Source organism: Pristiophorus japonicus, chromosome 15 (assembly GCF_044704955.1).
Source record: "Pristiophorus japonicus isolate sPriJap1 chromosome 15, sPriJap1.hap1, whole genome shotgun sequence".
NCBI classification, from domain to species: Eukaryota; Metazoa; Chordata; class Chondrichthyes; family Pristiophoridae; genus Pristiophorus; species Pristiophorus japonicus.
In genome coordinates, this window is record NC_091991.1 from 186755222 (window position 1) to 186782438 (window position 27217).

At 45.6% G+C, this 27217-nt stretch overlaps 1 protein-coding gene across 1 annotated transcript in view; it reads right to left on the reverse strand.

Annotated features, from left to right (window-relative positions):
• Positions 1-3344: 3344 nt before the first annotated feature.
• The window catches only part of drg2 (developmentally regulated GTP binding protein 2), a 33670-nt gene continuing 9797 nt past the window's right edge, over positions 3345-27217 (reverse strand). Inside the window, exons 7-13 of the mRNA XM_070901489.1 lie at positions 23575-23665; positions 21216-21313; positions 19615-19691; positions 15300-15388; positions 15153-15211; positions 3681-3734; positions 3345-3563 (exon numbers count right to left, since the gene is read on the reverse strand). Of these exons, the coding sequence (XP_070757590.1) occupies positions 3477-3563; positions 3681-3734; positions 15153-15211; positions 15300-15388; positions 19615-19691; positions 21216-21313; positions 23575-23665 (555 nt within the window). The 3' untranslated portion in view covers positions 3345-3476. The remainder of the gene's footprint in view (positions 3564-3680; positions 3735-15152; positions 15212-15299; positions 15389-19614; positions 19692-21215; positions 21314-23574; positions 23666-27217) is intronic.

Consider the following 27217-nt stretch of genomic DNA (forward strand, 5'->3'; position numbering starts at 1 on the left):
CCCGTCACCGGGTCAGAGGCCATCCCCATCACCGGGGCAGAGGCCATCCCCATCACCGGGGCAGAGGCCATCCCCATCACCGGCCCAATCAATTTAACTCATCACTGTGTGGCTAACCAACCACTTGTATTTATACAGTGCCTTTAATGTAGTGAAACGTCCCAAGGCACAGGAGTATTATGAGACAAAAACTTGACACCTTCAGATGAACCTCTGAATTATCAATATAGAATCATGAACAAAAGTTATACTTACTGAAAGCTTGTTGTGTTCAAGGCAAAGATGCCAGAGTTGTAGCATGAAACTGCTGCATTTTTGCAACCCAGCAACAAAATGAAGGTCTTCCAGGCATGGGTCAGATGCCAGGTAAAATTCTCTCTACTTAGCTCCAACACAGTGTACAAACTGAGCAGAGCATTGTGCTTGCTTGCCAGTGTGAAATATTCCGCTTCCTAAATAAATCATTGTGATGGCTTCAGACTTTGCACTATAGACCCATGACCACTATGAACTCTGGATTTAGATTCACACAAACTTAATTTTGTGAAGTAATAGATGTGGGGAGGGGGGGAGGTTTGAAGACGAGACAATATCATGTCATCAGGTCCCAGAGACAAAATAGTAATACTCACTACCATCCAATTCTCTCAAACTCAAACCACTGCAATCACTGTCTACAATCAAGGGTATAATAGAATGCTAAACTCTAACCGATCAACTGTGACCTCAGTTTTCAGGCAAGAGCCCAGTGCAACATCTATAGAAGATGTTGTATATTTCTGCAAGCATTACTCTACACTATATGTTATCTCCAATATGTGGAGAGAAGATAAACCAGGTAGAAATTCATCGTGGTCGTGGACAACAGACGGTATCTGCTATATACTCTGCCCGATATTCAGCTCTATTGAAGTCACCAGGGCAGAGGCCAGGCCCCAGCAACTCCTGGCTCTTGCCTGGGATACAGCCCTATATTCAATAAACTTGGCAGAATAAAAAATGTTCTAGACAGACTTGGTCTGTACATGGATACTCAAATTGTGGGGAGGGAAAACAGAGCACGGAGTATGAAATATTGAACAATTCTCCTGTTTACACAGCATGATGATGAAGTCCTAATCAGAACTTTTTTCCAAATCCAACAGGAAGCTCCAGAATATTAAATTAATACAAATATGGCAAAGTTCTACAGTTAACCTCAATGCTGACCATAAAATAGAGATTTCAAACTGCACTAACTGCTGAGGGCATTCGAAGTGTCAACCTCGGCTCCGTGATAGCACTCCTGCTTCTGATTCAGAGGTAGTGGTCTAAGCCCCACTCCAAGACTTGAGCACATAAACTGGGCTGACATTCAGTACTGAGGGGATGCTGCACTGTCAGAGGTGCCGTCAGCTCTCAGGTGCTCATAAAAGATCCCATGACACTATTCGAAGAGCTGGGGAGTTCTGCTGATGGTCCTGGCCAACATCATTAAAAAAAGATTATCAACTCATTTGTCCAACTGACGTGCGCAATTGGCCGCCACATCTCTCTGCATTGCAACAATGACTAAATATCAAAGGTACTTCATTGACTGCAAAACGCTTTGGGATGTGTCGTAAAATGCACTATAAATATGTAACTTTTCTTTCTACAAGCCAGTTTTCACTGCAGAACCTGACCTCCCAGAGGTAAGACAATAAATACTCACTTGTATCAGCTGACCCAGTAAGTGTCTAATGTTGCTGGCCATTTATATTGATGCCATGCAGCAGGCAAGCCATGATAAGGAAATGCCCACAGCTGCTGAGCACTGCTCTCCATTTATTTTCTTTTACCAGTTGTCAGGCTTATGGAGCTTTTACACTGATGTTAGAGCACCAAATGAGTGGTGCTCAAGCAGGAACCTGCGATCTTAAAATGTTTCCTTGCATTTTCTTTACCCATGTGCCACAGGTCCCTATTGGATCCAGTGGGGGGGGGATCAACAGGACAAAGGCACATGCTTTGCACTGTCTCAAAAGCCACTGTTAAAATCCATTGAAGGGATGGAAATCACCTGTTGTACATCGTCCGATACCAGTCATGAGTTTTGTGAAAATCAATGGCATAATATCAATAAATAAAGCACTTTCTGAGTAATGCAAGGTAGCAGCACATCAAGTCAAAATCATTCTCAGTATAAAGTAGGACAGTACTACACAAATTAAGCCTTTCAGAATTGAAGTTATATCTCTCCATTCAAATAGTCACAGTGAATAGCGAGGAATTAATGGCCCAATTGTAGATATTACATTGATATCCAAAATCAAAGGCTTACAAATTTTCAAATAAACACGATTTGCTTGCTGGGATCAAACCAGGTTTTACATTTGGGCAGCAGTACCTTGGTCTAAAGTGTTGGCCTAAGTCCCCCCCAAAAACAGGAACTATAACGAGGGACCCTAGGTGTTATTACTCAGGACTACTCTATAGCACCAATGCTTCACCACAACAATCAACTGCTGATTCCTGGAATCTCTGTACAAGGTACCCGTAAAGCTCCTTTGATGGTTTAGTGGATACAAGCCATATAGACATTGGGTGGGAGGTGGGGGGGGATATATTGGCCAGGTTTCCCATTCCTGATTGTTACCCTGTCACTCTTATTGGAAAGTGCAGTGCAAGTCTTGTGCAAGGATAAGTTTAGACTTGGCGATGAAATCCTCCAGGGATGAATATACTGCCAACACACACTACCTTGTCTTGCAGGTAAAGAATGACTAAAGTACCAAGGTGCTGTTGGTACTAGTGTCAACAACTTTGAGGAAAGAAGAAAATTGGGATTTCTTTCTTTCTGTAAACTATTGGGAGGAAAAAAACATCAGAATGTAACAAAAAGGGACCCATTGGACAAATGCTTTTTTTATGTGCATTAGTATAGGAACATGTCGGCTCTGCAATATTTGGGAGAAGCAAGGAGAACGTTACACTAGTTAAAGCACTCAATTACTGCCTTGCCCATTCAACTAGATCTCATCTCCATTCGAACATATATAAATTTGAATGACAGTAACCACTGCCAATCACGCACTGCAGTTCTATATGAGGAAATAAGGCTGTGTTTTGAGAGCCAGTAAAATACTTTACATTTTCAACAGGCTCATAAGGGAATTATTGGTGTAGAGTCCATTGCAGTAGGGAAACATCTTGGTAATAAAATAATAAGTGTTACAGATAAAGTTGTGCCAGTTTGAGCAGCAGCCACAAAGTATAGTATTAACCTATATAGTGAGGTGCATGCTCCCATTTTAACATACACCTTACTACAGGACACCAGAGTCACCATAAATTCGTTATTAAAGAACTGCCACAGCAAACCGTTTTCCATCCAGCAGTTTAACACAATCCTTTCATTACAATTCCCAAATAGTCAATTTTCAGATTGCCTGTCGTGCGAGGGAAGGGAAGGACTCCTGATATACTGCAGGTACTTGTGTAACATGGACCATTATTTATTTCTTGACGATTTGGATGACGTCCTCATGCTCCATTATGTGCGTCAGCCCCACTCGTTGAGGACTATATTTTGTACTCGTTCCCTAGAATTAAAATCAAATCAAAATGACATTCCTCATTAGCAGACAAGTTATTTCCGGTATAAAAATATTTCAAATATTCCAAATGTTCAATTCAATGTAGAATGCCAACATACTTACCCAGACAAGAGCATACTTGAACTGGCTTGCTAAGGTTCTATGGATTCGATGGCACTGTAGCAGGAAGACAAGGACAATACATTTAAAATCCTGCATGCTGCTATGTACGCAACACAGGTTATATTTGTTGCGGATTCCTCTCTAATCTCGCTAATTCAAAAATCAAGCAGCAATGTCAAAAATATAATGGTCAACATGGCAAGCCAGACTCTGCTTTATCGTGCATAATCACTTCGCCTAAAATGAAAAGCTAAAATGGGACTGTTACCAATAAATCTTAGCTGCCAAAGCCTTCTTCCTTGTTTCGTAAATATGCAATAGGATGGTGTAACTGTCACCAAAAAATGTCAGTAAGTCACAAGAATACTGCAGCAATTGTGTGACATAACTGTGCATTAACTCAGCCTCCTTCCACTAAATGGTAACGAGGCTTCTAACCTGCCAGTTCAGCTCAGTGGTTGCACTCTTACCTCTGAAGGCTGTGATTTCAAGCCTACTTCAGGGCTTGGGGACATCATCTAGGCTGACACTTCAGCACAGTACTGAGGGAGTGCTGTTTTGTCAGAGATACCATCTTTCTGATGAGATGTTAACCTGATGTCTGCCTGTTGAAGTGGATGTAAAAGATCCTATGCCACTATTGGAAGAGGAGGGATGATCTCTCGTGTCCTGGACAACATTTACCCAACACCACCAAGAGACAGACTGACATGTCATTTATCTTATCGCCATTTGTAGGATCTTGCTATGTGCACATTGCCTGCTGCTGTGTAACATAACAAGCTTGATTACACTTCAAAAGTAATTCATTGCGATGAAGCACTTTGGACATCCTGAGGACATGAAAGGTGCTATAACATTTTCAAGTTATTCCATTTTTAAATATAAACAGGTCTTTCCACCATCAAAACTCATTTAAAAAATCTATCAAGCTGCAGGAGATCATGGCGATTGATATCACTAGTCCCAGTTAACCCATCTTCTTGCTATGCTCAGACACTGGCCCAAAGCCAGCTCACTGTTGCAGTATTAGAAGGTATGGATAATAAATGTAAACGTTCTGGAGGTGGTGAAGGTGAGGTGACTGGTTCCCTCTATCCATAAAGATTTGAAGGAGGCTGGTACTTGTAATACTTCATTCATGCAGATCAGTAAATAAATATAAGTCCATCCAGACTACAACAGGTGATATAGAGCATGTAAACAACAAAGGGAATGTCCACTGGCAAAAATGGAGGGGATGGGGAGAGGATTCAGGTGCAATTATTGATCATTCACTGAAATTATTCAGTTAACATGAAGCTGTAAAGAATCATGTACTAGATGCATTTCAAGGGCATTCACTACGTTATTCTAACTTTATATAGATCACTAACATGGTGCACGGGCAGCTGCTAACCGTCATTCACACCCAATCTGAACTAACCTTTTTCTAACTCCTGCCATTACCAGTTCAATTCAACCCATCATCGCTTTTGGTCTCTCTAATCTCTCCTGCCTTCCACCCTATCACCGACCTTCTCTTTTGTTCTTTCTTCCCTCCCCCTTTCAGTGCAATTTAAGAATGTTCTTTTTGAACATTCGCTAGTTCTGACAAAGGGTCATCGACCCAAAACGTTACATAAGAACATAAGAATTAGGAACAGGAGTAGGCCATCTAGCTCCTCGAGCCTGCTCCGCCATTCAACAAGATCATGGCTGATCTGGCCGTGGACTCAGCTCCACTTACCCACCCGCTCCCCATAACCCTTAATTCCCTTATTGGTTAAAAATCTATCTATCTGTGATTTGAATACATTCAATGAGCTAGCCTCAACTGCTTCCTTGGGCAGAGAATTACACAGATTCACAACCCTCTGGGAGAAGAAATTCCTTCTCTGTTTCTCTCCAGATGCTGCCTGACCCGCTGAGATTGCCAGTATTTTCTGTTTTTATTCCAGATTCTAGCAGCCGCAGTATTTTGTATTAGTGTTTAATTCACTGCCGCTCCTTTTCGAGGAATGTCCACCTTGAAGAAGTTCTGCTCTTCACTCAGATGGGATTTCCATTTGTCTCTTTTACCATGTTCATCTTCTTTGCTTTCTGTTTCCCTTCTCGTGTTTGATCAAGTATCTGCCAAGACTCACTTTCACAGCCACATCTCTTTCCTCAGTAACTGTTTCCACCTCAGACTTAATCCACGTGGATTCCAACTGAAATTCCACCCTTCATGTTTTGGATCCACCCAGGATTACAGATATCGCCGAGATATTCAGGGTTTCTCCAACCACTGTTCTCACCGCATCCTGGGATCCACACAACGCTATGCGCCGCCACATGTAAGCTCTTGCCCTCTCTCTTCAGCAGCACCAACTCACTCTGTCTCTAAGCTGTCCTGGTCCACAGTTCCATTTCATCCTTCGCCTCATCCGCCGCTTTAACCAAAAACTTTTTTCCTTCCTTTCAGGTGTCAAGGATCGTAAACTTCAACAACTCTTGGACACCAACGCCCCTCCGGAACCTTCTTTCCCATCACTTCCCTCTGATCCCATCCCTTCTTCCAGTCTCACCTCCTGCCATGTTTTCACTATCCCCTCTGACCTACCTCTCTGACCCCGAACGATCAGTGCTCAGCAAAGGCTTCATCCCCTTATGCCCCGCCTCAAAGAATCTTTATCTGCTGCTTTCGCCTCCGTGCCCATTTCTTTGCCCTGCACAGCTGATCCTTTCTCCCGTTTTCAGAATTCTCGTTTACCTCGACCCCTCCCTCTGGCCTCTTGCCCTCTCTAGACCTCTTCATTGCAAACTGCCAACGGGACATCGGCCGTCTCAATTTCTCTGCTCTCCTCACTCACTCCAACCTCCCTCCCTCTGAACTTGCAGCACTCCACTCACTCAGATCCAACCCCAACATTGTCATTAAACATGCTGTTGTTTGGTGAGCGGAACTCTACCTTGCAGAGGTTGATCACCAACTCTCTGACACCTCCTCCTAGACCATGACCCCACTACTGAACATCAAGCCATCATTTCCCAGACTGTCACTGACCTCATCTCCTTTGGAGATCTTCCTTCCACAACCACCAACCTCATAGTTCCCCAACCTCGCACAGCCCGCTTCTACCTCCTTCCCAAGATCCACAAACAGGACTGCCCCGGTAGACCCATCGTTTCAGCCTGTTCTTGCCCCATAGAACTTACTTCTTCCTATCTCGACTCTCTTTTTCTCCCCTTGTCCACTCTGCCCAGCTACATCCGCGATTCCTTCGTCGCCCTCCGTAACTTTAGTAGTTTCAGTTTCGGTCCAAACCGTTTCCTTTTCACCATGGACGTCCAATCTCTCTACACTTCCATCCCCCACCAGGATGGCCTGAGGGCGCTCCGCTTCTTCCCCGAGCAGAGGCCCAACCAGTCCCCATCCCCCACCTCCCTCCTCCACCCGGCTGAACTTGTTCTCACATTGAACAACTTCTCCTTTTAACTAAACTCACTTCCTCCAAATTAAAGGTATTCTATGGGAATATGCATGGGTCCTAGCTGTACCTGCATTTTTGTGGGATATGTGGAACATTCTTTGTTTCAGTCCTACTCGGGTCCCCTCCCTCACCTCTTTTTCCGGTACATTGATGGCAGTATCAGTGCCGTTTCCTGTTCTTTCCCTGAACTAGAACATTTCATTCACTTTGCTTCCAATTTCCACCCTTCCCTCACCTTCACATAGTCCATCTCCGACTCTTCCCTTCCCCGACTTCTCCATTTTGGGGGATAGGCTTTCAACCAGTAGCCACTATAAGCCCAGTGATTTCCACAGTTAACTGGAATACACTTCCTCCCACCCCGCATCCTGTTAGGACTGCATTCCATTCTCCCAGTTTTTCCGTCGCATCTGCTCTGACGACGCCACCTTTCACACTAGTGCCTCTGACATGTCTTCCTTTTTCCTCAACCGAGGATTCCCCTCTATCGTGGTTAACATAGCCCTTGAACGTGTCCATTCTATTTCCCATACCTCTGCTCTCACCCTTTCCCCTCCCTCCCAGAACTATGACAGGGTTCCCTTTGTCCTCACCTTCCACCCCACCAGCCTCCACATTCAATGGATGATCATCCTCCACCATTTCCACCATGTCCAACGTGATCCCACCACTAATCACATCTTCCCCTCCCCTCTCAGCATTCCGAAGGGACTGCTCTGTCCACGACACCCTGGTCCATTCTGTAGTCACCCCCAGCACCCCCTCCCCTTCCCATGGCACCTTCCCGTGCAAGTGCAGGAGATGCAACACCTGCCCTTTTACCCCCTCCCTTCCCACTGTCCAGGGCCCCAAATACTCCTCCCAGGTGAGACAACGATTTACTTTACTTCTTTCAATGTAGTATACTGCATTCGCTGCTCACGGTGCAGTCTCCTCTACATTGGGGAGACCAAATGTAGATTGGGTGACCGCTTTGCGGAACACCTCCGTTCAGTCTGTAAGCGTGACCCCGAGCTTCCGGTCGCCTGTCACTTTAATTCCCTGCTCTATTCCTACTCTGACCTCTCCATCCTCAGCCTCCTACACTGTTTCAATGGAGCTCAACGCAAGCGCGAGGAACAGCACCTCATCTTTCGTTTAGACACTTTACAGCCTTCTGGACTCAACATAGAGTTCAGCAATTTCAGATAACCCCTGCCCATTTTTGGCTCCCCCCCCGATTTTATGTTGTTTTTTTTCTCTTTATCTCCACTAGCAGCTGGTCACTATTTCGCCAATCTGGACTAACCTTTTTCTAACTTCTGACATTACCATTTCAATTTCAATTTGACCCATCATCCCTTTTGTCTCTCTAATCTCTCCTGCCTTCCACCCTATCACAGACCTTCTCTTTTGTTCTTCCTTCCCTCCCCCTTTCAGTGCAATTTAAGAATGTTCTTTTCGAACAGCCGCCAGTTCTGACAAAGGGCCGTTGACTGGAAATGTTAATACTGTTTTTCTTTCCACAGATGCTGCCTGACCCGCTGAGATTTCCAGCATTTTCTGTTTTTATTTCAGATTCCAGCATCCGCAGTATTTTGCTTTTGTTATAGCTGCTAATCTGGCCTGGTCCTCGGTTCAAGTACTGTCTGTAGGAACGTGTCGTTAAGATGACACTTCCAGCTATTTGTAGCTGGTTTTAAACTGCTGATGCCATTTTGAGGGCAACTGTCAGCTGTTTGTAAATTACAGGGCCCACGTTAATGATTGGCTTTCTTCTTTTTGAAAGATTGTTCTGTATGTCTAACAAAGTATAACATTTGGAATGTGAGACATACATTAGATTCAAATTGTAGAGGTCACAACTGGAATATTTCTAGGTACCTTCAAAAGTATGCTGATGCACTGAGGCGGGTTTAGAGAAGAGTGACACAGATAATTTTAGCATCTAACCCCAAGATTATGAAGAGATACCTACATTTTAACTCAAAACTCGAGTACTTTTGCCTCATTTGAGTGGCCATTTTGCATTAGTCTGAAAATTGAATGTTGGCAGGCTATTTAAACATGGGATGCATCACAGCCAATTCTGATCCTGTCCCGCCCCCAACATGCACACATATGCATTTAGTGACCAGAATCAAGAATCCTGGATAATTTCCCTCCCATCCTAGACTAAAGGCACTTGTGGCCATTGCAGTGCCTGATCACTGCCTTAATGGAGATCAGCTAACTCCTTACAGATCAATCACTTGTATTTATATAGCAGCATTAACAGAGGTGTCATTAACTGGAAGGACTACATTGGGACCAGGACCAAGAGATTTACTTTCTGGACATGGTCATAGATTATTACAGTTGTGACCTCTACAATTTTAATCTAATGCATGTCTCACATTCCAAATATTACACTGAGCATACAGGAGGCATGCGATTCTGGATGTGATTTAGTCTAATAGCCCAGAGATGAATAAACAAGTTAAGGTTTCAAAGAGCCGCTACAGCAAAATCGGCAGAATGGCCCCCTTCTGTGTTGTATGATTCTATAAAAGGTTAAAAACATCTTAGTCACAGTGACCACGACATAATTGAGTTTGGCATCAGACTCAGCACGGATAAGGAGAGTACATCAAAGACAATGAGAAAGCAGCTAATGGAACTGGAGTAGAATAGATTGTTAGAAGGACAAATCCTCGAAGAGAAGTGATTACCTAGTAAATGCACGGTCCAAAGATTAAAAAGCCAAGTATTATCACTTGGTAAGAAAAATAACAAGCATATAAGGAAATCTTTGTTGTCAACAAAGATTGTAATGCAAGCATTAAGGGGGAAAAAAGAGGATGTTTGTTACATAGGATATACGGCACAGGCCATTCGGGCCAACCAGTCCATGTTTGTGTTTATGCTCCACTCGAGCCTCCTCCAGTCTTTCCTCAACTAAATCTATCAGTATAACCCTCTATTCCCTTCTCCCCCATATGCTTATCCAGCCTCCCCTTAAATGCATAGATACCATTCACTTCAACCACTCCCTGTAGCAGCGAATTCCACATTCTCACCACTCTTTGGGTAAAGAGTTTCTTCTGAATTCCCGATTGGATTTCTTGGTGACTATCTTATATTGATGGCCTCTAGTTATGCTCTTCCCCACAAGTGGAAACATTCTCTCTGTATCCACTCTACCAAAACCTTTCATAATTTTAAAGACCTCTATTAGGTCACCCCTCAGCCTTCTTTTTTCAAGATAAAAGAGACCCAGCCTGTTCATCCTTTCTTGATATGTATACCCTCGCATTTCTGGTATCATCCTTGTAAATCTTCTCTGCACCTTCTACTGTGCATCTATATTCTTTTTACAATATGGCGACCAGAACTGTATACAGTACTCGAAGGGTGGTCTAACCAAGGTATGATACAAGTTTAGCATAACTTCTCTACTTTTCAATTCTATCCCTCTAGAAATAAACCCTAGTGCTTGGTTTGCTTTATTGTAGTCTTGCTAACCTGTGTCGCAACGTTTAGTGATTTGTTCCTCTACCCCACCTGGACTCGCAACCTCCCAGTTATAAATGACCTCCCTATTCTCCCTACCAAAATGTAATACCTCACATTTATCTGTGTTGAACATTTGCCAATTATATGCCCATTCTGCAAGTTTATTAATGTCCTCCTGTAATTTGTTGCAGTCCTCCTCAGTATTGACAATTTGGTGTCATCTGCAAATTTAGAAATTGAGTTTTTGATTCTAAAGTATAAATGGTTCATATAAATTGTGAACAGTAGTGGTCCCAGCACTGATCCTTGTGGAACGCCACTACCCACCTTCTGCCACTGTGAATAGCTCCCTTTATTTTTGGTTTCTAGATGTTCTCTAATTTTCTCCTTTAATGGGAAATGCATTAGTTTACCTACCGCCGATGTTAAGCTGATTGGTTTATAATTCCCTGGACATGTCCTATCCCCCTTCTTAAATATAAGTATTGCATTAGCTATCCGCCAGTCCTCTGGCACTACACCTTTTTCTAACTATATAATCTTTGCTGCCCAAATTGTTGTATATTTTGCTATTTAACTATAAATATCAAAATATTGTATAAAAATAACAGAATGCATAACTTTAAATGGAGACGGAATGGTATATATGATATATGCTATGACATTGGATAAATTTCAGCTTTATATTGGCAGTGGTGAGAAAATCAATCAGAAGAACTCGCAGTGTCCCCCTTTCTCATACTGGCGGTCACTTGTCCTCGTGCAGCTCTCGGGAACAGGTAATTAAAGAAAACCACTTGCTTAACATTCTGGTAGGCATTTTTAATGAACCATTAGAATTGAAAGTTATACCAAATGAATGAAGAGATGGGGGCATAATATCCATCTTTCAAAAAGATCAATAGGACTCCTGCAAATTATACCTTGACATCTGTTTGCATTATATTGGCGGGAGAGGAGGGGTGCGAGAGAGGGGAGAGAAAGATCATGCTTGATGAACTTTTGAGGAGATAACAGAGCTTGTAGATAAAAGATACTTAAAGTTCAACAAGGCTTTTGATACAGTGTCACATAAGAGGCGAGTCCACAAGGCAGAAACGCACAGAATAAATGGAGAGTTATTGAAGTGGATCAAAGGAGCTAGGAGACAGAGTGGCAGCAAGTGACTAGTGAGGTGTCCCAGCGATCATTTCTAGGGTCTTTACTACTCACGTACACCAATATTTTAGAAATGGAGATAAGGCAAAGCGGTCAAATTGTCGATGACATGAACTTGTGAGTGGGATGGTGAATGCCAACAATCCAGAGAAGGCAGATTAGGTGCAGAGTAATGTGGAGAAATTGGGAAGTTAAGAGAAGAAATGGCAAATTAAATTTATGAGTGCAAGGTGAGATAAGGGAAGCAAAATATACATATCAACTAAATGGTGTTAAGTCTACAGGATACAACTGAGGAAAATTATTTGGCATTACTGGACAGATTGTTAAAACCATCAGCAATGTGTGGCAGTGGTAAATAAGACAACTAGGATCTTCGGTTGGAAAGCATATATAAAAGAAAAATTGCAAGATACTAAGCCTTTACAGGGCACGGGTTAGTCCTCACCTAGAGCACTGTATGCAGCTCTAGCCACCAGATTATAGAGCGGACAACATGGCATTGTAAAAGGTGGCATTAGACACTTGAGCTATAACAAGTCTACAGAAGCTGATTCCTTTTATACGAGAAGACAGAGTGGATTTTATTGATATATTCAAGATCCGTAAAAGTATTGACACTTTCAACCCTGAGAAAAGGTTCTCATTTGGAAAAGCATAATTCAGTCAGGCAGAGTCAGCATGGATTTATGAAGGGGAAGTCATGTTTGACAAATTTGCTGGAATTCTTTGAGGATGTAACGAACAGGGTGGATAAAGGGGAACCAGTGGATGTGGTGTATTTGGACTTCTAAAAGACATTTGACAAGGTGCCACACAAAAGGTTACTGAAGATAAAAGTTCACGGGGTTGGGGGCAATATATTAGCATGGATAGAGGATTGGCTAACTAACAGAAAACAGAGAGTCGGGATAAATGGTCCATTCTCGGGTTGGCAACCAGTAACTAGTGGGGTGCCGCAGGGGTCAGTGCTGGGACCCCAACTATTTACAATCTATATTAACGACTTGGATGAAAGGACTGAGTGTAACGTAGCCAAGTTTGCTAACGAGGAAAAGCAATGTGTGAGGACACAAAAAAATCTGCAAAAGGATATAGACAGGCTAAGTAAGTGGGTAAAAATTTGGCAGATGGAGTATAATATTGGAAAGTGTGAGGTCATGCACTTTGGCAAAAAAAATCGAAGAGCAAGTTATTATTTAAATGGAGAAAGATTGCAAAGTGCTGCAGTACAGCGGGACCTGGGGGTACTTGTGCATGAAACACAAAAGGATAATATGCAGGTGCAGCAGGTGATCAGGAAGGCCAATGGAATCTTGGCCTTTATTGCTAAGGGGATGGAGTATAAAAGCAGGGAAGTCTTGCTACAGTTATACAAGGTATTGGTGAGGCCGCACCTGGTATACTGCGTGCAGTTTTGGTTTCCATATTTAAGAAAATATATACTTGCTTTGGAGGCAGTTCAGAGAAGGTTCACTAGGTTGATTCCAGAGATGAAGGGGATTGACTTATGAGTAAAGGGTGAATAGGTTGGGCCTCTACTCATTGGAATTCAGAAGAATGAGGGGTGATCTTATCGAAACGTATAAGATTATTAGGGGGCTTGACAAGGTGGATGCAGAGAGGATGTTTCCACTGATAGGGGAGACTAGAACTAGGGGGCATAATCTTAGAATAAGGGGCCGCCCATTTAAAACTGAGATGAGGAGGAATTTCTTCTCTGAGGGTTGTAAATCTGTGAGCTGCCTCAGAGAGCTGTGGAAGCTGGGTCATTGAATAAATTTAAGACCGAGATAGACAGTTTCTTAACCGATAAGGGAATAAGGGGTTATGGGCAGGGAAGTGGACCCGAGTCCATGATCGGTTCAGCCATGATCGTATTAAATGGCGGAGCATGCTCGAGGGGCCGTATGGTCTACTCCTGCTCCTATTTCTTATGTTCTTAAGAAGCAAGGTGAAATTCAGAAGGGGGAACGTGCATGAATAGATCAGCTGCAGATGCAGCATCCTGAATCCGGAACGCTCTGGACCGAGGCCGTTCCGGATCCTGCGTTTTTCCAGACTTTGGAATGTCTTTTTGATGTCACGAATCCGGAAACATCCGAGCCCAGGTTCGTGTATTTCGGAATGTCGGGGTGGGGGTACCTGCTGAGGAGCTGTTTGAGCCGTCTGGGCCCCTCTGGGGAGGTCGTCGTGGGGGTGGGGCCAGTCAAGGAGTCCATCATCGGGCGTGCCCTTGCTGAGGAGGTGTTTGCGTCGGGCAGGGTCCCGCTGAGGAGGTGTTTGCGTCGGGCGGGGTCCCGCCGAGGTGTTTGCGTCGGGCAGGGTCCCGCCGAGGTGTTTGCGTCGGGCAGGGTCCCGCCGAGGTGTTTGCGTCGGGCAGGGTCCCGCCGAGGAGGTGTTTGCGTCGGGCAGGGTCCCGCCGAGGTGTTTGCGTCGGGCAGGGTCCCGCCGAGGTGGTGTTCACGTGGGCCGGCGAGGAGGGCTCGAGGTAAGGGCAGCGGCGGCGAGGCGAGGCCCGAGGTCGGGCAGCAGCGGGGCCCCGAGATCGGCAGGGTCGTCGGGTCTGGATTCCAGAGCATTTTACGGATTCCGGACGACCCTGCCACCGATCATTCCGGAGTCCAGATTCTGGAACATTCCGGATTACGGAATTCCAGATTCCGGACGCTGCACCTGTACACCCATTTCACAAAGATGGTGGTGAATGATCAGAATGTTGCACTCAGAAAAGAGAGCAAGGTTGATGAAATCAGTAATTTTAAGATGGAGTTGGACAGGCATTTGAGAAGAAAGTCAATTCAGGTTTATAAGAGTGAACTATTTTTTTTGAACTCGGGGGCCAGTCAGTCAGATGGACCAAAAATGGTCTTTTCCGGTCCTGCACATTCCTATATACACAGAACCCAAAGTAGAGCTATATTTGGAAACTAAAAATAAAGAGTTGAGGAGCTTAAGTGAGTACAGTGAGAAACTCATTCATTTAGATCATGAAGTTCTCGAGCTCAATCCTTGGTCGATGCTGAGTTAGCTGATCTTAAGCACATTGACAGTAGACCATGGCAACCCAAACTAAGGAGGAGAAAATCTGTTCGGGTTCCTGCTCTTGATCATCCTGTTGGAACAGGATGTGTGGAATTCAGGTATGGATACGATGGAAATCAGATATGATGCGCCTCAAGGTTGAATAGTTTGTGGATACTCACTGCCTAGGATCATATATGAAAAATGATCCTTTGGGAAAACTCGTCAGAAAATATGAATCAGCTTGACTTTAAAGTCACAATTTTACACAATAACTGAGCTGCGTTTACACAAACTAAATCATTCGCAGTTTTAGAAAAACAGGGATTGGTGCAAAGGCAGAAAAGATGCAATTTCTTACCACATGTTCAACCGAGGCGAATCTTCTCATAATTATAGCACCCAAAAAATCTGGTCTCTCTGTTCAAGACAAAATTCGCAGTACATGGTTAGAAATGTGTGCACGCAAATTTAAAACGCGAGGTATTAGCGCTATATCTTTTCCTACCTCCTCTCTTTTTTGTGTAGATACAGATTAACGCGAGGTATTCCCACAGCAGGTCAAGCAGATAATCCAAATTCAGCTTCATCTCACAGCTAGAGGGATGGACACATTACATATAAATAACTAATATCCTGGCAATCACAAGAATTGAAAATGAGCTACAATCTGAGAGGGATCGCTGCTTGGATCTCCTGATTCTCATGCACACAAGAGACCAAGATACTGAGACCAACGGTAAACCGCCAATATTTGTTAGCATCACATGGAATTGGGAATGGTGGACCAAGAGAATACAGCAAAAGAAAGTTAAATTGTTATACAACTGGGAAGCCACATGGCAAGTGAAATATCTCACTCATAACTATTTCACAAAGGCCAAAAATGATTAAGGAACATAGGAATAGGATAGACCATTCAGACTCTTGAGCTTTTTCCACCATTCTGGCTGATCTGTATCTTAACTTCATTTACCCGCCTTGGTTCTCTAACCCTTAATACCCTTGCCTAACAGAAATCTAGCAAGCTCAGTTTTTACATTTTCAATTGACCCCAGCCTCAGCAGCTTTTTTGGGGAGCGAGTTCCAGATTCCCACTGCCCTGTGTGTGAAGAATTGATTCCTCACATCACCCCTGACTGGCCTGGCTCGAATTTTAAGGTTATGTCCCTTATTCCGGACTCCCCCCACCAGAGGAAATAGTTTCTCTCTATCTACTCTATCAACTCCTTTAATCATCTTAAACACCTCGACCGCATCACCCCTTAATCTTCTATACTTGAGGGAATACAGGCCCAGTCTATGCAACCTGTTTTAGCACTGGCATCATTCTGGTGAATCTGCCTGCACTCCCTCCAAGGCCAATATAATCCTTCCTGGCAGGGCCCAGAAGTAAATGCAGTATCCTGAGCTCTGTCCAACTGAAGCATGACTTCCATCCCTTTGTATTCCAGCCCCCCTCGCGATAAAGGCCAATGTTCTATTGGTCGTTTTAATTATGAGGATCCCACTTGACCTCACCTGCAGCCCTCGTATTCGACGGATCATCCGCTTGCCATTTCCACACAATGCAACCACCAAACACATCTTCCTCTCCTCTTTCAGCATTCCGAAGGGACAGTTCTGTTCTGTGTGACACCCTGGTCTATTCCATCACCCCAACACCTGCTCCTTCACCTCTTCCCAGGGCCTGAAACATTCCTTCCAGGTGGACAGCGATTTACTTGTTCTTGACTGAGTGCTCATTTTACTGAACACACGCGTGACCCTGAGCTTCCGGTCACTTGCCACCTTAATTCTCCATCCCACTCCCAGGGTTCTGAGGAGAGGTCACTGACCCGAAACATTAACCCTTCCTTCCTCTCGCACAGATGCTCCCTGACCTGTTGAGTGTTTCCAGCATTTCTGTTTTTATTTCAAATTTCCAACATCCGCAGTATTTTGCTTTTTGTTTAAAAGCAGTTAAACATAGAAACATAGAAAATAGGTGCAGGAGTAGGCCATTCGGCCCTTCGAGCCTGCGCCACCATTCAATATGATCGTGCTGATCATTCACTTCAGTACCCCATTCCTGCTTACTCTCCATACCCCTTGATCCCTTTAGCCGTCAGGGCCATATCTAACTCCCTTTTGAATATATCTAACAAACTGGCCTCAACAACTTTCTGCGGTAGAGAATTCCACAGGTTAACAATTCTCTGAGTGAAGAGGTTTCTCCTCATCTCGGTCCTAAATCGCTTACCCCTCATCCTTAGACTGTCTCCCCTGCTTCTGGACTTCCCCAACATCAGGAACATTCTTCCTGCGTCTAAACTGTTCAATCCCGTCAGAATTTTATATGTTTCTATGAGATCCCCTCTCATTCTTCTAAATTCCACTGAATCTAAGCCTAGTCGATCCAGTCTTTCTTCATATGTCAGTCCTGTCATCCCGGGAATCAGCCTGGTGAACCTTCCCTGCACTCCCTCAATAGCAAAAATGTCCTTCCTCAGATTAGGAGACCAAAACTGTACACAATATTCAAAGTGTGGCCTCACCAAGGCCCTGTACAACTGTAGTAAGACCTCCTTGCTCCTATACTCAAAACCCCTCGCTATGAAGGCCAAAATGCCATTTGCCTTCTTCACTGCCTGCTGTACCTGCATACCAACTTTCAATGACTGATGTACCATGACACCCAGGTCTCGTTGCACCTCCCCTTTTACTAATCTGTCACCATTCAGATAATAATCTGCCAGACCTCCTGCTGTTGGTTGATATCCTGTGATTTCTGCTGAAGCACATCTATAAATGCCCAGTGCAGACAGGATCAGAGTTGGCTATGATGATCCTTCACAATCAAACAGCCTGCTGACCTCACTATCCAAACTCACACAGAATGGTCAGTTGATTAAGGCAACAATGGATGACCAGCGTCTGCAGAACTACAAGGAGTTAATAATTTCATGAGATAAGAAGTAGGAGTAGGCCATTCGGCCCCTGGAGCCTGCGCCACCATTCAATATCACAGCTGATCTTCTATCTCAACTCCATTTTCCTGCAATGTCCCCATATCCCTTGATTCCAATAATATCCAAAAATCTATCGATCTGTCTTGAATAAAGTTAACGACTGAGCCTCCACAGCCCTCTGAGGTAGAGAATTCCGAATCACCCTCTGAGTGAAGAAGTTTCTCCTCATCTCAGTCCTAAATGGCCGACCCCGTATTCTGAGACTATGACCCCTGGTTCTAGGCTCCCCAGCCCGGGGGAAACATCCTCCCTGCATCTACCCTGTCAATTTTTGTAATAACCTAAAGGTGGGGGGGGGGGGGGGGGGAAGGAAAAGAGACAAGCAGAACGATGAGGGAGAAACATTTCATCAGTTCTTACAGCAGTCCAGTGAGACCTGGATTTTGATGATGGGGGGGGGGGGGGGGTGAAGTGTTGTGTGGCGGGGTCAGGTTGGTGGAGGACCTTTGTCTTACAGATGTTTAGTGTAAGATCCATGCTTTCGTACACCTCGGTGAAGGTGTTGATGATGGCTTGGAGTCCAGCCTCTGAATATGCGCGGAAGCAAGCGTAGCCATATACTGTAGTTCAATGACACAGTCTTGGATCTGGCCTGGAGGCGACGAAGGTTGAACAGGTTCCCATTGGTTCTATAGTCTAGTTCCACTCCAGCTGAGTGCGAGGTGGAGCATTGCAGCAAGGAGGATCGAGAAGATCTTTGGTGCAATGACGCAGCCCTGCTTGACCCCGGTCCGGACGTGGATTGAGTCTGTTGTGGATTCGTTGGTCAGGATCCCGGCTTGCATGTCATCATGGAGCAGGCGGAGGATGCTGACCAACTTTTGGGGGCAGCTGAAACGGAGGACACTCCACGGCGTGGCCTTAAACAACATGGACCACTTTCCATACCTCAGGAGCCTACTATCAGCAAGGGCAGACATCGACGACGAGGTCCAACACCGCCTTCAGTGTGCCAGTGCAGCCTTCGGCTGCCTGAGGAAGCGTGTGTTTGAAGACTAGGCCCTCAAATCTAGCACCAAGCTTATGGTCTACAGGGCTGTAGTGATACCCGCCCTCCTGTATGGCTCAAGAGACGTGGACCATATACAGCTAGACATCTCAAAGTGCTGGAGAAATACCACCAACACTGCCTCCGCAAGATCCTGCAAATCCATTGGCAGGATAGGCGCACCAACATCAGTGTTCTCGTTCAGACCAACATCCCCAGCATCGAAGAACTGACCACACTCGACCAACTCCGTTGGGCGGGCCACATGTCCGCATGCTCGACCCCAGACTCCCAAAGCAAGCGCTCTACTCGGAGCTCCGACACGGCAAACGAGCCCCAGGTGGGCAGAGGAAACGTTTCAAGGACTCAAAGCTTCCTTGATAAAGTGCAACATCCCCATCGACACCTGGAAATCCCTGGCCCAAGACCGCCCTTAGTGGAGGAAGAGCATCCGGGAGGGCGCTGAGACCTCGAGTCTCGTCGCCAATAGCATGCGGAAATCAAGCACAGGCAGCGGAAGGAGCATGCAGCAAACCAGTCCCACCCACCCTTTCCCTCAACCACTGTCTGTCCCACCTGTGACAGAGACTGTAATTCCTGTATTGGATTGTTCAGTCACCTGAGAACTCACTTTTAGAGCGGAAGCAAGTCTTCCTCGATTCCAAGGGACTGCCGATGATGATGATGTATGAGACCCACCCATACTCACTGCTTTCATTCCATTCAGAAGTCTAGTAAACATGTTTTTTTTCTGTACAGCACACATTTGAAATGAAGAACGTCAACATTTTACAGCACTTGTGTAAATTGCATAAAAGGCTTACCTAATGACTACACTGTGTGGCTGCCTGGCCAAACGGTCCACCTCCTCCAAGGAGATCTGATCAATTTTATTGTAAACCTTTTTTATGGGCAAAAAGCAATAAAATACCAAACACTGTATGATTGAAAACATGGAAACACATTAAGCATGCACAGACAAATCACTGCACTGGTTATCTTAAAACTGTGAAGTCCGTGTTTATTCAGCACAGCAAGGATCATAAGAACATAAGAAATAGGCCCCTTGAGCCTGCTCTGCCAGTCAATACGATCATAGCTGATCTTCGACCTCAACTTCACCTTCCCGCTCCATCTCCATATCCCTTGATTCCCCTAGACTCCAAAAATCTAGCGATCTCAGCCTTGAATATACTCAACGACTGAGCATCCTATGGGGTAGAGAATTCACAAGATTTACAACCCTCTGAGTGAAGAAATTCCTCCTCATATTAGTCTTAATGACTGACCCCTTATCCTGAGACTATGTTCTCTATTATTCCTTGTGTAAATGTCTTGCCTATTCAGCAGGGCAAGGATTACTTTCTCCATAACTGCACAGAGATCCTGTTTAAGAATTTAGGAAGTCTGAATAAAATCTGGATAAACAATATTTTAATTACTAAAGTAGACATGAATAAACAGTGCATCTTAACAAAATCTCCTGTGATCTACAGAACTCTCATGTTTTCAGAGTAAGTTTGGTGTTCCTTTGCTGAAGGCAGCATCCTGCTGGGATACCAATGCTGAGGCACCTTGCTCACGTGTGAGCCAAGACAATGTGTGTGGCGGATAGTCACCATACAGAACATCACAGCTCAGCCCAATCCTGTCCTCAGCCGACACTTGTACGTAGGCATCTTTTAGCAGAAATCCCTGGGCAGTGAGCAGGAACTTGGGGTCATTAGGGCTCCACTGTCACAATGAGAATATATGACTAATGACATCTACCGCACAAACTCAATGGTTCAATAATGTGAAGCAGAACAGTGAAACATTACAAAAATGTATTCGATGATGCCTTTAATATAAGAAATGGAATTTACCGTGAAAAATTTACTAATATGTGCTCAAGTCACAATCTGGGTCATAGTTTGCTGGTCCATTTTACTTTTTAAATGTTGTTTCTGGTCAATTTTAGGACAACTTGCTTTGAAAAGGACCTCGATATTGCAGAGGATTCAAAGAGCAACATGAATGATTCTTGTATTGAAATAAGTCAGGCAGATTGTTCTCAAAGAAAAGGCCAAACGTACATGGTCTAAGCCACAACATGAATGAAGGTATTTGCTCTCCAGAGACCTGGGTTTTGCCATACAGGCTCCCAGTTGCTTTGGGGATATGCTCTTTGACGGGCCACTTCGGGCCTTGTAACTGCAGTGTGAAGGACCCATCATTATCGATTCAGGAAAGTGCCTGGCCTCTGCTCACAACCTGTGTACAATCAGACCCATCTTTTGCAGCCTGTTCTACATCGGAGGAATTGGAGTACTATCATTCTTCAGTAAAAATCTTTATTTTCACATTATCTTCCTTGTACACATTAGTTGCTGAACATATCTACACCAAAACTTGTCCATCTAGAGATAGCTGAAGTCTAACTTACATAAAGACAAGGCATGTGCACACGATTTCCAACTAGCACGTCTATAAATTCATCAGGAGTTGCATCTGCCCTGAAGAGAACTTCTGCATTGAAGATTTCTGGGATGGAAAATATTAAAGATCAAAAATAACCGTAATTCTTCAAATTACTGCTTCATTGGAAGCAATTTTCAATTGCTGCACATCCCATGAATGCTTGAAGCCAAGGTGGGCAGCAGTTTAAAATCATTATTTTTAATGTCTTTTTTAAAGATAAAGTCGCCCACTACTTGGCCACCCCAAGACACTCCCGATGTAATCTTCAGGCGAGCCTGTAAATGGCAACCACTGGTCCCGCACAAAACAGGCAGGAGGCGACTTAAATATGCAAATTGGGATCGATGGAGGCTGCTCACAAAATAGCCACGAACAATATCTCGTTTGTGGAGTCGGGAGGAACAGGAATGGTGTGACCTGCTGCCAGACGTTCTGTGGATCACCTCCTGGACTTCCTCCCCATCTCCTCTAGTGTGGCTCTGTTATGGAGCCACCAGATGTCCTGCCTCCCAGCGCTCTGGGTGTTCGGCGCTCCGGGCACACTCCCTGCTCCCGGCACACAGCCTGGTGAGCTGTCAGTCAGTGCTCTGTGCACGCAGCAGCTTGTTAACCCAATGCAAATGAGCCCCAAACTCAAAGATAATTCAGGGATTGGTCGAGAAATCGATCGCTCCGCCTGCCTGATAAGGGTGAGTGTTGAAAATCACCCCACGAATCAATGTTGTTATCAAAAGCAGATTCTGTGCACACAGCCATTTCGTAAACAATTACATTATTCAGGGAGCAAGATGAAATCAGGATTTGACTTCCAAAATTGGTGCGAAGCCCAAATTTTACACATCCATAATTGGGATGATTTTCAAAATCAAGGATTAATGTAAAGAAAATGTTATTCACTAGATAATTTGTTTTGAGCAGAAATAGACTAGAATTGGCAATCTTATTCAGAGAGGCCATAGGAAGGCTGGAGTGGAGAATGATAAAGAAATTGCACACTGGTTCAGTAGGTGAGTTCTTCGGAGTTTGTAGTTGAGACACATTTTGGGGATGAGCAAAGGAAGCTTTATGTTGAATTTAACGCTGCTATACCTAACCTTGGCGTGCTCGATAATGGGTGCCTGAAATGGGAACAGTTCCATCCCCACACCAACATTTGTTCTGTGCTTCTCCACATTGAACCAAGAATCTAAGAGTTTAAAACCTTCTCACCCTATCAACCACCATAGGCAGAGTTAAGGTAATTTCCAGCCAAGGCACTTGGTCTGAGAGTGGTATACAAACTGCGATGGTGTAGTCTGAGCTAGTGAATCAATCATTGGGCCAACCCAATTCATTTGTCCTTCATTCTCAGGGAGGAGATGAACGAGTCACAAAAAAATCTGAAAGTGTTAGTGATTGAATGGACTTTTTTTTTTAAAAACAATACAAGAGTTCTACAAATGTCAGCCTCGGTCTCAACCTTGGCTCAGTAATAGGACTCTCATCCGAGTCAGAAGGCCACGGCTTCAAGCCCCACTCCCAAGATTTGAGCATATAGTCTCAGCTGACACTCCAGTGCGGGACTGAGTGAGTGCTGAACTGTCTGAGGGACCGTCTTTTGGATGAGACGTCAAACAGTCTGCCCTCTCAGGTGGGTGTAGGAGATCGCATGGCACTAAGTACAGCAGGGGAGTTCTCAAGCAACATTACTATAACAAATTATCTGCTCATTTATTTTAATGTTGATTGTGGGATTTTACTGTGCATAAATTAGTGGCCACGTTTTCTACTTTACACCAGTGACTATACTTCAAACGGTACTTCATTGGCTATAAAGTGCTTTGGAACGTCCACGAGGTTCTAAAAGGCTATATAAATGCAAATCTTTCTTTCTTTCTGAGCAAGAATGTTGGCGGCAACTATTTAAAATTTTCATCAGTCTTTAATTCATAAGAAATAGGAGCAGCAGTAGGCCATCCATAGCCTCGCCTCGCCCCACGTATCTCTGTAATCTTCCCCAGTGCTATAAACCCATCCTGCCCCTGCCCTCCTCTCTCTGCTCCACCACGAGCAACCGTGCCTTTGGCCGACTATTTCCCTCATTGTGAAATTCACCCTAAAGTTCTCTGCCTCCCTCACCTTCTTTAAGATCCTTCTAAAAACCCACTTCTTTCACCAAGCTTTTAGCTACACATCTAATAATTGCTTTGTTGACTTGGCATCCATTTTTCCCCATTGCGCCTGTAAAGCGCTTTCAGACATTTTTCACATTAAATATGCTCGGTGTTGTTGCTTACACAGGAAGGCCTAATACTCTGCATTTTTCCCAGCTTGGCAAAGGATACTGTATTCATGCAAGATGAGCTGTACTAGTTTTTCAGAACATTGAGTCAGTGTAACTGTCGAGTTGAAAGAGATCCCACCACCTTTCTTTGGCTGAAAAGAAATAAAAAAAAGCAAAATATAAGAGTTTAGAAACATTACCGGAAAATGCATAAAACTGTATTAATGGCGCTCCATGTTTGTTCTGGTACATAATGCATTTAACCAATATGGTTAAGAACGTGTATGATAGAACGAGTGTCCAACACATCCATGGGACAATCCAGCTAGCAGGCTCCCTTCGTCTAATGAAACTAACCAGAGTTGATATTGGCTTTATGTACTAATGGGAGAAGAAGCTGCAGCCAGATGAAGGCCTTTAAACTCCTGGGCCTGGATAACGCAGTGAGGTTGCTCCCGATTAGTGGATAGAGACCAATCAGGGAGCAGTTGTTCTGACCACAGTCCTCCAGCTTGGAAGATTAAAGAGCTCATGCTGAAAGTTCACAGTATTTAAGATTTGGGGAGGGAGAAGGCTGGGGGGAAAAAGGTGAATTGTGTGTGTACGGGGGTCTTCTTTTATTTATGTTACGGGGGAAGTCTGACCGTTGTATGTTTGGGGGCTCACGAGTTTTAATACAAGTGTCCAGTCTCCAGCTTCAAACAGCAGGAGACACTGGAATCACAATTCCTCTGACCAACTGCAGATTTCAGGAGAACCCTTCAAATTCTGATGTTCCTGGTCATTGATCCACTTGTGAGAGCACGGTCACACACATGAAATGTACTAGTTGGCATGCAAGAACAAACCTTGCAGCACTGATGCCAAACATTAGTGGAAGGTTAGGAGAGATGACCAAAACCTTGCTTGAAGTGATGTGGTTTGAGAAGGCTTGTAAAGGCAGAGAAGGAGGTAGACACGTGGAGTGATTTAGGGTCAAAGTTGCAGAAAGCAAGTGTGAAATGGCAGTGGAGAAAGGGCAGCATTCACACAAGGCTCGAGTCAGAGATTCAGAGGCTATGGAAGGGGACAGTGGGCTGAAACATAGAAAATAGGTGCAGGAGTAGGCCATTCAGCCTTTCGAGCCTGCACCGCCATTCAACAAGATCATGGCTGATCATTCACCCCAGCACCTCCCCCCCTCCACCACACCCCCCGACCCCCCCCAGCCGCAAGGAGCACATCCAACTCCCTCCCGAACACATCCAATGAACTGGCATCAACAACTCTCGTGGCAGGGAAGCCCACAGGCCAACAACTCCCCGAGTGAAGAAGTCTCTCCCAATCCCAGCCTCAAACAGCCCACCCCTCATCCCAAGAGCGTGCCCCCCTCCCCCCGGGCTCCGGACACACCCAACCCGCCCCCTCCCGTCAGAATCCTTCCCAAATGCCGAACACCCGGATATCGAGCCCCCAGCCCCGGCCACCCCGGAGCCACGCCCCCGCGACACAAACCACACCACATCCACCAACCGCCATCTGCACAGTCAACCCGTCCACCCCACTCCGAACACTCCCCGCACCGAGTCACAGAGCCCTCAGGCCTGCCCCTCAAACACACTTCGCCCCCCCCAGACCTCCGCTGCAATGTGGCCCCTCCTGCCCCCTGCTTCTCCGCCCCCCCCCCACCTCCACCACTCTCCCCTCCAGCCCCCGCCCCCGTCTCCCCTCAGCCTCCCCACACAGGCCCCCATCTTGGGGGCGGTAACCTTCTGGGGCAGGGAATTTTAGCCCCCCAGCGTGAAAGTCATGCTCCCACCGCAGAATTGGCCTTACCCCCCCTCAATGGCAGCGGAGTGCAATTTCCCACACTCCACTTACTTTGGGGGCAGTTACCGGGGCACGACTGGATGCTCCTGTGACAGTGGGAACTGGTGCTCTCCACTCTCCCGTCCTGTGACAGTGTGAACTGGTGCTCTCCACTCTCTGTCCTGTGACAGTGGGAACTGGTGCTCGCCACTCTCTGTCCTGTGACAGTGGGAACTGGTGCTCTCCACTCTCTGTCCTGTGACAGTGGGAACTGGTGCTCTTCACTCTCTGTCCTGTGACAGTGGGAACTGGTGCCCTCCACTCTTTGTCCTGTGACAGTGGGAACTGGTGCTCTCCACTCTCCCGTCCTGTGACAGTGGGAACTGGTGCTCTCTACTCTCTGTCCTGTGATAGTGGGAACTGGTGCTCTCCACTCTGTCCTGTGACAGTGGGAACTGGTGCTCTCCACTCTCCCGTCCTGTGACAGTGGGAACTGGTGCTCTCCACTCTCCCGTCCTGTGACAGTGGGAACTGGTGCTCTCCACTCTCCCGTCCTGTGACAGTGGGAAATGGTGCTCTCCACTCTCCCGTCCTGTGACAGTGGGAACTGGTGCTCTCCACTCTCCCGTCCTGTGACAGTGGGAACTGGTGCTCTCCACTCTTTCTCCTGCGACAGTGGGAACTGGTGCTATCCATTCTCCCGTCCTGTGACAGTGGGAACTGGTGCTCTCCACTCTCTGTCCTGTGACAGTGGGAACTGGTGCTCTCCACTCTCTGTCCTGTGACAGTGGGAACTGGTGCTCTCCACTCTCTGTCCTGTGACAGTGGGAACTGGTGCTCTCCACTCTCTGTCCTGTGACAGTGGGAACTGGTGCTCTCCACTCTCCCGTCCTGCGACAGTGGGAACTGGTGCTCTCCACTCTCCCGTCCTGCGACAGTGGGAACTGGTGCTCTCCACTCTCCCGTCCTGCGACAGTGGGAACTGGTGCTCTCCACTCTCCCATCCTGCGACAGTGGGAACTGGTGCTCTCCACTCTCTGTCCTGTGACAGTGGGAACTGGTGCTCTCCACTCTCTGTCCTGTGACAGTGGGAACTGGTGCTCTCCACTCTCTGTCCTGTGACAGTGGGAACTGGTGCTCTCCACTCTCCCGTCCTGTGACAGTGGGAACTGGTGCTCTCCACTCTCTGTCCTGTGACAGTGGGAACTGGTGCTCTCCACTCTCTGTCCTGTGACAGTGGGAACTGGTGCTCTCCACTCTCTGTCCTGTGACAGTGGGAACTGGTGCTCTCCACTCTCCTGTCCTGTGACAGTGGGAACTGGTGCTCTCCACTCTCCCGTCCTGTGACAGTGGGAACTGGTGCTCTCCACTCTCTGTCCTGTGACAGTGGGAACTGGTGCTCTCCACTCTCCCGTCCTGTGACAGTGGGAACTGGTGCTCTCCACTCTCCACTGAAGGTTAGGGTGAGGACATGGAGGGTCTTAAAATCAATGCATTGTGAAACAGGGAGCAAACGTAGGACGGAGAACAATGCTCAAACAGGTCTTGCTATGGGACAACAAGAAGGGTGTTGGAGAAATCATGTCTAGTAGTGACAACATGGATATGGGTTTCAGCAGTGGTGGGCAGGTAAAGAAGCATCTCTTCCTTTTCCAACTGTGTTAAATGTCAGGGACAGCGACACAATATAAATGCAAGCAACATACACATAACAAGTTTCTCAACCCCTTGGTTACATAATCTGGTTTCCATTTATCCCCAATTACACTCCGATGTACTGAATTATCGGTTGTCTCTGGCCCGTCACTCACTCACACCTCCACTTCAGGCTCTTCACTCATTCACTCCACTTGCAACTGTCCTTCATTGTTGGAATAGAACAACTTGTATTTATATTGCACATCTAACATGCTAAA